Source organism: Sarcophilus harrisii, chromosome 5, assembly GCF_902635505.1.
Source record: "Sarcophilus harrisii chromosome 5, mSarHar1.11, whole genome shotgun sequence".
NCBI classification, from domain to species: domain Eukaryota; kingdom Metazoa; phylum Chordata; class Mammalia; order Dasyuromorphia; family Dasyuridae; genus Sarcophilus; species Sarcophilus harrisii.
Window position 1 is genome coordinate 61927592 of NC_045430.1, and position 14072 is coordinate 61941663.

The 14072-nt window shown below is 32.9% G+C and overlaps 1 protein-coding gene across 12 annotated transcripts in view; it reads left to right on the plus strand.

The window, feature by feature from the left end:
• ERC1 (ELKS/RAB6-interacting/CAST family member 1) overlaps positions 1 to 14072 on the plus strand; it is a 339530-nt gene that overhangs the window by 266501 nt on the left and 58957 nt on the right. For 8 of the 12 annotated variants that reach the window (XM_031939566.1, XM_031939573.1, XM_031939569.1 and 5 more), the window contains one exon: positions 2623 to 2721. In XM_031939566.1, the coding sequence (XP_031795426.1) occupies positions 2623 to 2721 (99 nt within the window). Of the gene's footprint in view, positions 1 to 2622; positions 2722 to 4699; positions 4767 to 14072 lie in introns of all 12 variants that reach the window. The other 4 variants (XM_031939575.1, XM_031939577.1, XM_031939576.1 and 1 more) reach the window with 1 other exon arrangement.

Genomic DNA, 14072 nt, shown 5'->3' on the forward strand with positions numbered 1-14072 from the left:
TCCTGACTCCAATTTATTTTTTTTCAATTCCTAGTCTGTGCTTTTTTCTAAAAACAGAGTGTTTCTCTCATTCTTTTCATTGTTTTACCTTTCTGTTTCTGCTAGACTTTTATTCTTTGACTCCTAGTCCTTAAAACTTTTTTCTCTGCTTTTTTCCTCTGACAGGGACCCATCTTCAGAGCAGTTAAATGGTTTCATTAGAATTAGCCCAGGACCACTCCCTACTTAACTCAAACTTAAATGGTCTTATTTAGCTGGAGATCTGGACCTGATATCTCTATTGACTAGCTACACTCTCTATTGAGTTGAAAATTAGTCCAAGACCATTCCTACTTAACTTGAACTTAAGTGGTCTCATTCTATTGGAAATCTAGGCCTGAGGGCAGAAATTTCATTCAATTGAAACTTCAGTCTCAGATTTTCTATTAAAGGGCAATTTGGGGCTTATTTCTTTGCAGGGGTCCAAAAGCAGGACCATGCCTTGTCAAGGAATCTCTCTCCTTGGCATAGCTGCCTGTCAGGACCTCTGCCTGCTGTGAAGACATTCTCTTCTCAATGTTAACACCTCTTTTTATCTGTTTATAGAATCTTTATTTCTCTGCCAGGACTTTGTCATTCTGAAGTCAGTCTTCCTAGCAAAAACTGATTTCTCAGTGCCAATAAAACTTCCCTTTTGCCATCCAAACTTTTCAGGTTCGTGAATTCTTTCACATTGGACCTTCCCTGACCAAAAAGGGGTTCCCACAACTCTCTGCACTGCCACTAATCACATCATTTGGTTCCCCCAACCGCATCATTAGTATTCTTCCAGAGTCTCTTATTGTGAAAATTATTATTGACTTTTGTCCTCTACTGGGTAATTTTTTTTTTCTTACTTGCCTCAAAATCTCTTCCCTGGAACCATGCCCTCCCACTCTTATGAACTCCCTCTTCCCTCCCACCTTGAGCTGATTTCTCATCTCTTTAGGCAGTATTACGACCACATCAAATCCTTACAAATCCTACTATTCCCTTAGACACTATCTCAAATTATTGCATATACACATTTTTTTCAGTGGGATCCCCTCTCACCACTGAAACTTGATTTCTCCCCATTTCCTCCTTTTTCTATTTTTCTCTTTATCTCCTCACTTTTTTCTTTAGGATGTCTTCTTTCTGAGAGATTACGAGATTTATTTTCCCTTCCCTTCCTTAGCCTTTGACTTTATTAGACCATATCACATGTTATTCTCTATATTTTGATTCCCCTTCCCTCTTCTGAATACCTTTTCGTTTTGCCATCTAGTCCTCCAAAAAAACATTGATTCACCTGTAAGCAGTGTCATGAGATTTAGTCCATGGTGTTTCAATCCTGTTTCTCCATCATTTCTGTTTGTCTTCTATTTTCACCTTTATCTCCTCTTGTATATTTAAGGGAAAAATTCTTAATAGTCTCTTTGTTATCATTTTATTGTTGTCGATCTTGATTGCTATATTTGTTGACTCTTCTGGTATTTCTGTTATTTGTGGTGGTTAAGAAGCAAATAATTTCTTCAGATCTGGTTTCTTTCTAGAAATATTAAATTTATATTAAATATACATCTTGTTTTCATTAGTGATTAGGTTCAGATTTGCAGTGTAGATCATCTTGAGCTGCTTCTTGAGTTCCCTTGCTCTTTGGAACACATTATTCCATTCCCTTTTATGTTTTCTCATGGGTACAGAATAGTTTTGTGTTATTCAAATTTTCTTTCCTTTATATTTGGAAGTTTTTTTCCTGGTCACCACTTTTGAAGTTATCTTTACTTTTGTGGAATTGAAAAAAGATTAAAAGACTTAGGGAAAAGCATATTGTTGTTAGCACATTCTTAGTATATTGATGTGGAAAGCTTTCTTAGCCAAATGAATAAAATACAGGTATTTTTTTCCTCTTTACAAACTTTCTGGGTGAGTCCATTCAGTCCATTTCTCTCCCTTTTTCACACCTTTCTTTGCAACATACTCGTATATATTATGAAGCAGCACACATAAAAAAATTGTATCTATAATGTCCTAAATATCATGAATGCCACCCCAGAATACAGCCTTAAAGATGTTCAATATACCAAAATCTATAACAATTTAAGATGCTAGTAGGAAAGAAGATTCAGTGTCTAATACAAAAATATGTGCAAATCTGTATATCTTAAAATATTTCCTTTGTATTATCTTAATACAAATATCTAATTTAATCACTAATCCTAAATGATTCATTCCTTTCAATATTGCATAATTATAAATTGTAAAATTTGCTCATGCTCACAAAAATATTTTTATGTTGCTTTAATTCAGAGTTTAAATTGATTATGAGTCTTCATAGGGTCACTCACTATTTTAATTCTCCTTCCTGTAAAATATGGGAAGTAAATGGGATATTATTCAAGTATAATGATTCAGGAAAAATAATTTCTTAACAAATTCCTTATCCAGTTTAGATGTCTATTTATTTGCTTAGCCTATATTTAATGTGTATTCACAAACCCTTTGCTGAATTTATTCTCTTAGTGTTATTGTTAGCCTCTAATAAGATTCTTTAAATGCCTCTAAATTTTACTTTATCGTGCCATAGGAATTTTATCTAAATAACATCATATGTCTTTTTAGACTCAAAATCGCATGAAGTTGATGGCTGACAACTATGAGGATGACCACTTCAAATCTTCTCATTCCAGCCAAACCAACCACAAACCCTCCCCAGATCAGGTATTCCTTATCTTGTCTTTTTTTTTTTTTTTTTTTAAGATGTCTTAAATATATGGAATGTATTTTACATCTGCATGTAGAATCTTCATTTTCAAATGATGGTAAAAAAAATGAATCACTAACTTCCTAAAAACCATACACTGTTTGTTAAGGTGGTGATTTTGAACCTTAAAAAATTTAGCCGCTCAAAGATTTTGAGAATAAGAACAAAGTATTGTAGGAATTTTAATACTTGAGAAATTCCTTCTTTATCCTCCTTCAGAAACATCCCATGAATTTTCATCTGTCCTGCTATTTACTGGGAAAGGAACTGTGTCCTATGAGCAAAACAAACTGAAACTATTTCCTTGTATGTGGAGGGCATAGAAGGAAACAAAAAACAAATGATCTCTTTCTCTTTGGCATGATGGATATACTTATACGTTTACATATATGTCACAGATTACCCTGGATCACATAGATGAAAAATGGAAATAGGAGGGCTGGGAAAATAAATGACCTACAGAATATAAATAAATATGTGAGTCATCTTTAATTTAATTGCAGATTTCCAAATTTCTTTTGAAATTAAGATTAAGAACTCAAGTATGGAGTCCCTTCCATTTATTTAGAAGAGTCCTTTAGCATGAGTCATTCTCAAGGAAATTCCCTACCTTCAACTTTCCTCTCTATAATAGAGACAACCATATCTAATTCTATTCTTTCTGGAGAAAGGGGGGAGGATGAGAAATTTTTTCAGGGTCTCATAAGTGATGAATGGGGAATAGAAGTAAAAGAATTGCCTATATCCCATTCTCCAAAATCTAATTTCAAGACCTCCATCATACCCAATCTTAAAATATTTTGATAAGGGTACAATGATTAATTATATCCACATGACTAAAAAAGTAAAGGAAAATTCCTCTCTTAGCTATCTCTACCAAGACAGCCCCTTCACTGTCTTTTAGAAGACAAGGCATAGTTTTTATAGATAGAACAGTTTCTGAATCTTTAAAGTTTCAGTGGAAATGTCTAACAATAGTAGTATATCATGTACTGTACTAATAAAATCTCACACAGAAGAAAGAGGGGCCATTAGGGTATAAATAAGCAAAAAAGAAGGCTGCCTTAACTAGTGTTATTTTAGCTCACTATACTATTCCTTTAATAAGGAAGAACACTTGTTATTCTATTATTAAAGCTAAACCTTGAACTGCAGGTAGCCTTTGGAATTAGAATTGTATTAAATTCAAACTTGAGGCATATATTATAGATGAGAGGATCTTTTTTGCAAGCAATTTTTATTGAGGATATGTAGTCCTTCATTCTCAAAGAAGACCATGATATCAGGGAGGTAATGTCATCACATGCAAGTGAAGTGTATTTAAGTGAGGCAGAGCTATCTCTGCCTAGTACACTGTTAGTCTCTGTAAAGTCACTAGCCTCACTCTCTTCTCCTGAGCCATCTGAGGCCAATGGCAAAATAAAGATTGGGACAGTGGCCCTGTATGCAGTGTAAGGAGAGATAGGTGAAGGAAACAGGAAAGGGTACATAAAACAGATTGGGAACAAGTAACCTAATTCACAATTTTGCCTAGAACCACTTTATGATAGACTTTCTTCCTTAAAGGTAATAGAATAGAATGTATAAATCGTAACATTCACATACCAGGAAAAGTGTATTTCTTGAACTAGATAATGGTCAACTTTTAGGAAAATGTGTTAAATTATTTTACTCTATTTTTAACTATCTTTTGAAAATGTAACTTTCTGTCTTTTTAGAGTCAAAATCACCTGAAATTTATAACTTGAACCTATAAGGAAACTAATTTCAGTGAACCAGAATATTGGGTGGGAAGATGGAAAGGTCAAAAATGAATAAATTAGAACCCAGTCTTTTCAACTTTATACTTTATGTCTGTTTTAAATACTAACCAACTCTTTTTCATTCCCATGCTGCTCTGGGGCCTTATTCCCCTTGTCATCTCTCTTCCAATAGGATGAGGAGGAGGGTATATGGGCATAGCCAATCAGATGCTCTTAGTTCAGCCATTTTGTTCAGAACGGTGAGAACCAGTTTTCCTTAATTATAGAAAAGTTGTTTTTTACACAATCACTTGTTTCTGTGTGATTCATGAATTTCCCTTTTTTCACGTGGTGAATGTATTGTGTTTCTGACATCCTTGTGTTTGGGTGATGGTGTTTTTCCTGTTGTGTGTTTTTATTGGGGAGAACTTCCAGGGCATATAATTAATTTTTTCCAGCTATGTTATTTTTTAAAATAGGATATCATATTTAAGATACCCTCACAGGGTCCTGACTACACTATAATATGATTCATGCAAAACTAAAAGCAGAAAATAGATCCTATATTATATTGTTTTCTAAATGGAATAAGTCTGGGTTCAGACTTTGGGCTTATTCTTTGCATATAACAATTATTCATATGTGAAGTCTTTTTTAAAAGCCCAGAAACTTTAAAAAGTCATCCAATTTAGGGCTTATTTCATTTTCATCTATAAATGCATGTCCTAATGCCAATGGCTTAGGATAACTCATTTGAATTACTGGAAGTAATAGTTTATCCCCTACGACATTCTAAAAAGTTATTGTCAAGAAACTTCCAAGATTGGGGAGAAGGGAGCAAGGATTTTTTAAAAAGTCGATGCAAAGTTTTCTCCTTTTATAGTTCAGTAGCTATGTTAAACAGCTGTCAGGATACTGTATAAATTTTTATTTCCGGGACAAATTTAATATGGCCTTGGCAGCATCCTTGATCTTATGCCCTGAAGGTTCCTTAGGAAATCCTTTTCTGTAACAAAAATAAGAATTATGATTATTAAGTTTATACTCATTGATGATTATGCTCAGTTGGATTCACTACCTAAGCTTATTGGTAAACTCACTGTTTTAGAATTAGCTCCATTTGAGATGTCTTTCCTTGGTATTAAATTGCCTAAAATGAATAAAACACTCATTAGGAAACAGACAAGGATGTTAAGGTAAGTTAATGGAAATGGGTACATATTGTATGGAATATTCCAAGTAACTTATACCAAAAAGGTATAAAGGAAAGTAATATAGCTGATACCAACAAGCAAATTCTTTGGGGAATAGCACAGAGCTTTCTAAGAAGGGGCTAAAACTGAGGGAATTTACTTCCAAATGATATAAAGCAGCAATAATACAAAAGTTAAATATCGTTTATTAGTCTTTCTTTCAAAATGTAAAAACAAATGATATCAATAGAAACAAATAGTTCACTTGAGTCAGAGTTTCTGCCATATGACATATCTAGTCAGAGGAACATTTATTTGCTTTGTACCTCCATACATAAGTATGCATCAGTTATGATTCCTGCTACTGTGCTTTTTCCAAGAGTTGGTATCAGATGTTTTAGTGTTCTAGGATTTATTATTTTAATTCAACTAATTTACTATATCTAAGCAGTCCCAATTCACCAGACTGAATTGTGCTTGACATTCCATTACAAAATTTCGTTATAGTCATCTTAACATCTGCTCTTACCAGTCATCCTTACTCTACCAGTTTTTCATCTCTTGCTCTGAACACAATAATCAAATCAGTACTACCATATTACCTTCATTCCTGGAAAGAACATGTTAATTAATTGCCCTATGCATCACCTCACCATCCCTTTGACTTCTCATACAGTCTTTTTTCTAGTAACTACTCTCTAATTTACCACAATTATTGGCACATACTAAACTCTTTATAAATGCTTTTTTTATTTATTCATTGAAAAGTAGCACTAAATTTAAAATATTATTATGCCTCATATCTTGTTCCAAATACTACTGTTTTTATCTATCTCTTTTCCTCTATTGTATTGTCCAGTATCAGATCTCAGAATTTCAGAGAATACCCCTCAGTGGCCATCAAGTGCAGCTCTTATCCACTATAAAACACCCAACCAAACGACCATAAAACTTCTGTTTAACTCCAGTGAAGAAGGAAGCTGCCATGTTCTGAGACAGCCTACTCCTCTTTGGGACAATTGTAATCATTAAGAAGTGTTTCCTAACATCAAGTCCAACTTTGCCTTTTTTCTGCTTCCATGCATTGTTCTTAGTTCTGTTCTTTGGGATCAAACAGAACCTTTTCCACTTAAACAGATCTAATATTAATAACAAAGTTCTATACCAATACCTGTTTGAACAGCGTTGGAAGACCACACCTATCTAAGCTACCTTTAGTCTTACTAACTTAAGCTGTGAATTACAAAGTAGGAGAGTTTTATTCAAGATTTTTAAAAAAGAATTGACTATTGGTAGTAATGTAAGTACCATCAAGAGCTTAAGTAAGTACATTAAGAAAGGGGATAAATAACCAGTAAAAATGATTGGAAACTACAAAAGAATGTTGGAAGCCAAAAGGAAAATCGTGAGTGTTCCAGGGTTTGAGTTTTGCTGTTCAATACCAAGGAAAATGCAGCTATGCATGACATAGAAATCTTTTCCTTTTGTTGCTAACTAAGCATGCTTCTGATTGATGTTCTCTTCTTCCTGTATAGAAGGTACACTTGATGCATTGTTTCTGTGAATTTCGTCATGCAAAAGTATCTATAAACTAGTACCAGAACTCCTTCAAACAGTGTATGTGCCATCTAAAAAGACAACATTCAATTGGGGGAGGGGGTGCCTACATATATGCACATGTATGTATATGTAAGTATAAGTATATGTAACACGTGTATGTATGTGTGTACACAGGCACATACATTCTCCTGACTAAAATCTGGAGGTTGATTGCATGCTTTAATGAACACTGTAGCTTCCAAACAGTTTTGACTAATTATATACATTATATATTTATATTACATTATATATGTTATATATTACTTAATATATTTAATATATAATTAGTAAGTAATACATATTATAATATATTTATTAAATGTATTTTAAATCTATCTATGTATATATATACATATATATGTATGTATGTGTGTGTATATATACACACACACACACACATATAACTATACCTCAAACCCTAGTTTTTTTAGGGGAGACTGTGGAAACCTTTGCACACCTTTCCTTTAAAAAGAATAATGTTTTAAGATAGTTTTTTTGTTTTCTTTTTGTTTGTATAGTTTTAGTTGTTCATAATGTCTCTTTAGAAGTCTATTAAATCTTGAAGATTTAAGAACTTTCTTTGGGTGGGGCCTATTATCTGACAACATTGAAGAAAATATATAGAAATGGTGCTATTAACCTTGGAGGAAACAGTTACCTCATTGAAGCATTATAAATTCTCCCATATAATAAATATGAGGATTGGTTTTTGAAATGGAAGATTAATCAAGGCAAAACCTGACCCTCAGTTTTCAAAAATGGGTCAGAGATCACTTTAGCATAGAGTTCATCTGGATAAAGCTAATAGGAAATTTGAAAATGTTGGTAGAGTTCTGGAAACAAGAAAATCCTAAATGCAAAGAGAAGATTTTTTTTTTCCTAAAAGGGAAACTAGTACAACTGCTTTTGCTTAAAAGCAATTTAACTGTAGCATCCATTGAACTTCTGTGGTAAAAAGTATAATCCCAAAGCAATCTCAAAACAAAAAGCACCTAATTGATTTCTGTGAACTTTGCCCTGCTGCCACCCAGAGACTCAGAAGCATAAATCAGTCATCAGTTCTTCTAAAAACTTAGTTCCAGGAATTCATTCAGTAAGCAAAAAAAAAAAAAAAAAAAAAAAGTATTTAGTCAGTACCAGCCATGTGCTCAGCACTTTACTAGTCATGGTAAGAGTGAAAAGAATGTAAAACTAGTTTTCTGCCCTCAAAGGGTTTAAGTCTAAAAGTAATATCCTACACATAAAATAATAGTGAACAACATTTTTTTTTTAAATCTAGGTCTGTGATTTTTATACTATCACATATAATTAAAATTAGACCTGTGACTTCATTGGTACAAGGAACTCCTACGTAAGAAATCTTCTGCTACCACTGCAGTTCAACTTTCTTTGCAGTTTCTAGTCATTTGAAATTTCTGGCACACTTGAGAGTTCTAAATGCTGTGCACAGTGTCAGAGATGAGACATGAGTCTGCCGTCCCTCCATAATGACCCAAGAGTATTCATATATAATTAAGAAATCTGGAAAATGCCCAAGCACTTTAAGGCTATTAAAACTAAAATATAAAGTGAATTATATTTGACTTTAAGGAACATTCATTTTCCTGAAAAGGTTAGTAATAAGAGAGATTATTTTTAAATAGAAATTCTTATCCTATTTATTTCCTTTATAAAAAGAGAATGTTTCCAAATAATAAAAGTAAGGTATAGATAAAAGATCATAGGAGTGCCATAGCACTATGATGTAAAGGAGTGAAGAGGAAAGGCAACTGGATGGCACAGTGAAGGGTGCCATGCCTGGAGTAAGGAAGACTCATCTTCCTAAGTTCAAATCTGGTTTCAGACAGTGAATAATTGTTTGGGAAAGCTTGGGTAAAAAAAAAGGAGATGAGAGAGGTTAAATAATTATAGACTACATAGAAACCTCACACCTATATTTTATGAAAACTTTCTTCAAGAAATGTTTTTTCTTGGCTTAGCAATTTTAAGCCTAGATATGGTAGTCAGAAAAATAGCATTTTAAAAAAGAAACAGATTAATATTCTAGTAGACCAAAGATCTCTTATTGGTTTGGAAGTTTTCCCTGAAAATAGGATGTCTGATGTAATTACAATCAGGCCATTGACCTCTCAGTATAAAGTTAAAATTTGTTAAAAAAATAAAAAAAGCAAAAAGAAAGGATAATGAGGATAATGAGCACATAGTTGAGGTAATCCAGTTAAACAACTAGTTGGCAATGGGTAATGGATATCAGAATGATATCTATGCCAAATACAATAATTTATTCAAAAGTTAAACATAGGTAACTTTTTTTTTTTGCCAGAATAAGAGCATCTAGAAAGCACCTTAGTCAACAAACATTTGACTTACTTGCCGAGCAGAGTGAGATGGCATATTTAGATAATATATTTATTTTTAATACTATATGAAGAAAAATAATAAGCAGTGATGAGCAATGTGTGCTTAAGAAGCAAAAAATAAAAACTATGAAAGATAAAACCAGTTTAAAGAAAATTCAGCAAGAAAGACAAACAAAGCCTTTCCAAGAATATATCACAGCCAAAAAAATCTACAACAAATAAAAATGGAAAAGATTTGTAAAGATTATAATAATAAACTACCAAGGACAAAGGAAAAATCATACATAAATTCTAACATTACAATCATTTATGTTCTCAAAAAGGAGACAGAAAAGTTGAAAGGGAAAAGTTGCCAGACGGAACCAAATACATATAGAAAAGATAAATTCTGGAGATTAATTCAGATGCCATTTTCTTTAAGAGGCCTTGCTTTTCCCACTAATTAGAACCTTTAACTTCTTAAAAAACAAAAACACAAAAGTATTGTCCATTTATATATGTTACTGATTTTTGAACATATTGAATTTGATTAAAGAATGTAAACTCCTTTTGGGCTGTCTAACTTTTACATTTGTGTCCATAGAAGTTAATATAATGGCATAGAAAGGGTGCTTTAGAAATGTTAGCTGTTTCAAGTACTTCTATCATTAAATTCACAAATTCACTGAAGTATTCCTTTTGTCGCTTCTTGTAATAGGTCCTCATTGCAAATATGTTGCAGCCTGTTAATGCACAGCTCTTTGGATCATCCACAACTTTGATAAATTCAAATATTATGAATTTTCTAAGAATTATAATCCTATTAATTCACCAGGAGAACTTAGTGAAATAAAATTCTTAAGTGAATCTATGATTTCATCAATATAGATGTTCTCTTTAGTGGTACATATTACAACGCATCCATGCTTTCTTATTCTATACAACTCTTCTCTGTATATTCCCATAAATTTTCCACAAGATTTCTATCCAATGTATTAAGGACCTTCTTCTGGGTCTTTCAACATTATTTTAGTACCAAAGCCCTTTCTCTCACTACAGGACTAGTCCTCTCTTTTTATATTTCTACATCTATTTAATGATACATTTATGCTACTTCTGGCATGTAACTATTTACTACTTCTGGCATACAAATCATATTTACAAATTCTGAAACTAAGTGGCACAGTGAATAAAGGGCCAGGCCTGGCCTCAGGAAGTCCTGTTCTCCCTCTCTTTTTCAACTCCTCTCAAGTGTCCATCTTCTGCACGAAACCTTTTCTGATCCTCCCCATCAACTGCTAATGCCATCATTCCAAACTACCTTTTATTTAACAATTTTGAATAAGTTTTGTATTTATTGACTTTATATTATGCTATATATTCTTATAAACACATATGTATTATATGTTACATGCACATATGTATATGTTATCACTGCCATTAGAATTTGCTTCTTGCAAATAAGAATTGTTGCCTTCTTTATCCTAATATCCTCAGCATATAGCCCATTAGATGATGCTTTATAGATTGAATACATTAGTTCTTTTGTCATAGTTAAAGATCTAAGTAATATACCAACAAGTAAATTAATTTTTAGAGATGGTTAAATTTTATAGATGTGACTCCTAGCATCTACAATCTCTTTGTTATACTATACATACCACAGATAGCATTAAACTGATTACAGTAAATCACAATATATTATAAACTTTCTTCACTTAAGAAACTTTAAACTGTTTTAATTTTTATAGAAAAAATGCAAGAAAAAAAAGCAAGAGCTAATGATTGTGAATTACACAGAGCAATAGTAATGTAACTAATCAAGGAAAGTAACAATGAGATGAGAGCTCAGAAATCTGTCATATTAAAACACATGGGGCTGCTAGTTTGCACAGTGGATAGAACAGTGGCCCTGGAGTCAAGAGGATCTAGTTCAAAGTCAGCCTCAGACACTTAACAGTTTCTGGGGAAGTCACTTAACCCCAATTTCTAATAAATAAATAAATGAAGCTCAAACAGCTCCCCCCCTCTGCCCCTTTTAAGCATTTTTTTAAACTTTGGAAGTCAAATACATTGTTACTCTAAGATGGGATTTTGCATCCTTTCCTTTTCCAGACTCCTTAATTTGAATCTCAGCCTCTTCTCTGAAACTTTAAGCACTCTAGTTTGTGAGGTAATATTTCTGTCATCTGTAAATAGTTATTTGATTGCTATTGTGGATGACTTCCTTTGGCTCCTCTGCAAAACACACCATAAGTGTCATCCCAAAGCTCTCACAGTCGCTTGTTAGTGCCAGATCTTGCAATTCTTATTCAATTAAAAGATAATAATTATCAGATATCTAGGCCTAAAAAGCACAGTATCTTGAATAGTTTTCAGTCCCTTTTCAGAGCAATGTTGAAACAATGATTTTGTTATAATATGGCACTTACTTGTACTAGGCTTAGGGAATACAAGGGAGACAATCCTTACGTATGGAGATGTAGTCAAAATAGAAACAAGATAAATATGAAGTAATTTTGGAGAAAAGTAGCAAGTGGATGGAGCACTGAGCTTAGAATTAGGGATATACATCTTCCTGAGTTCAAATGAGGCTTCAGATACTTACTAGCTGTGTGAATCTGGCCAGTCATTTAACCCAGTTTGCCTCAGTTTCTTAATCTGTAAAAATCAGCTAGAGCAGAAAATGCCAAGCCACTTTGGTATCTTTTGGGGGAAATACACCAAAAAAAACCAGAATGTGCTCACAAAGAATCCAGTGCAATTGAACAACAATAACTTAGGGAAACGGCACAAATATTTGAAGAAATCAGCAAAAAACTTTAAACAGCCATTTTCACTCCCTGGCATAAAAGAATATATATTCTTTTCTCATTAAATTTTATTATTAGGTGCTGAGATACTGCATTAGCTCCTGCCAGAGAACTATTGAAGTAAATAAAAATTTTAATTGAGATCATACAGCATAGATAACCTAAATTAATTTAATTCTATTGTTAATTAACATGAAAACAAGTAAGGAAAGCCAGCCAGATGGGCAGCTGTACTTTCCTAGAAGGTACAAGCTATAATTAGTAGTATGAGATACCAGGATATAGTAGTTCCATTTCATAAGAGTCTACCCAGAGCTAAATCAACTCCTACATGTGTGCAACATATGACTGTACAGTATTACTATCATACTTAACCCTGGAATACAGCTTTGCACATATGAGATACTTAAACAATTACTGATTTTATGAAATGGTGAACAGGCTTTTGTAAATGAAAGCTGAATATGTTGAAAATGGCTATAGAGTGTTGAAAACATAGAGTTTTGAACATAGATAATAATATGAATTGGTTTCATGATGCCCTTGTAGTGTGCTTTAAAGAGAAGCAACTGATTAAATGAGTGAATTGTTATTATGTGGATGAATGATATTGGCAAAGTGTTTATGTGATCTAGAGAAAGCTTTCTTTTTCTGTCAGCAGCACTACCATGTACAGAACTGTAAAGTATCAATACTCATTCCAGCAATTATTTATGAAGAGCTCCAGCAAGTAGATAGAACAAGCATAGTATTTTCATTTGGAATTTGACAAGAGTGTTTATTCCTCCTGGTTGTTGTTATGTTTTCTGATAACGAAAGGAACACTAGCTGGAAAGAAAATGAAGGAAAAATAACATTAATAGTAATAAGATGATGGCTGGTCTTAATGGGAGGAAAGGATAAGAAAAAAGAAATATTCTTTAAGTAGAAATTAGGAACTTACATCTATGCACATGCTTTTCCTTTCCCTCCCATTGCTGTTCTCAAAGTGTGGAATTTTCTATTTCTTCTTCTCAAATATTAATAAGGTTTAATTTGCCAATATAAGTATTCTAACGAATTGAGTACTATGAAAAGTAAGAATAACACAGTTTTGACCTCTAAGCACTTACTGATTAAAAAGTATTTAGTAAGAGTTGAGAATAAAAGTTAACAACCATGACATATTTATGAAGTATATCAGCATAATTTAAAAAAATATTGATGTGTTTTACATTTTTTTAAAAGTATAAATATAATATACATCTTATCAGCATGCTTTAATAGAGATTATCTTAGATTAGAGTCCGAAATACCTCAGCAACTATCCTTGGGCAAGGTCACTTCACCTTTCTATGCCTTAGGTTCCCCATCTGTAAAATGAGAAGTTTGAATTCAGTGGCTTCTAAGATCCTTTTAGCTCTAAATATATGATCATGAAGTAAAGCTAAAGGGTTGAATAATAGGAAAAAATACAACTATGTATAGAAAATCGAGCTGTGAATTCTGATAGAAAAATCCAAGAAAAGGTTGCAATAAATTATTTTTCCAGCCCAAGTTGACATAGGAAGACAGAGAGGTCTGTGGATAGTGGGGACTAAATGTAACCATGATGGCTACACAGAGTACTCCAACAAGCAGGA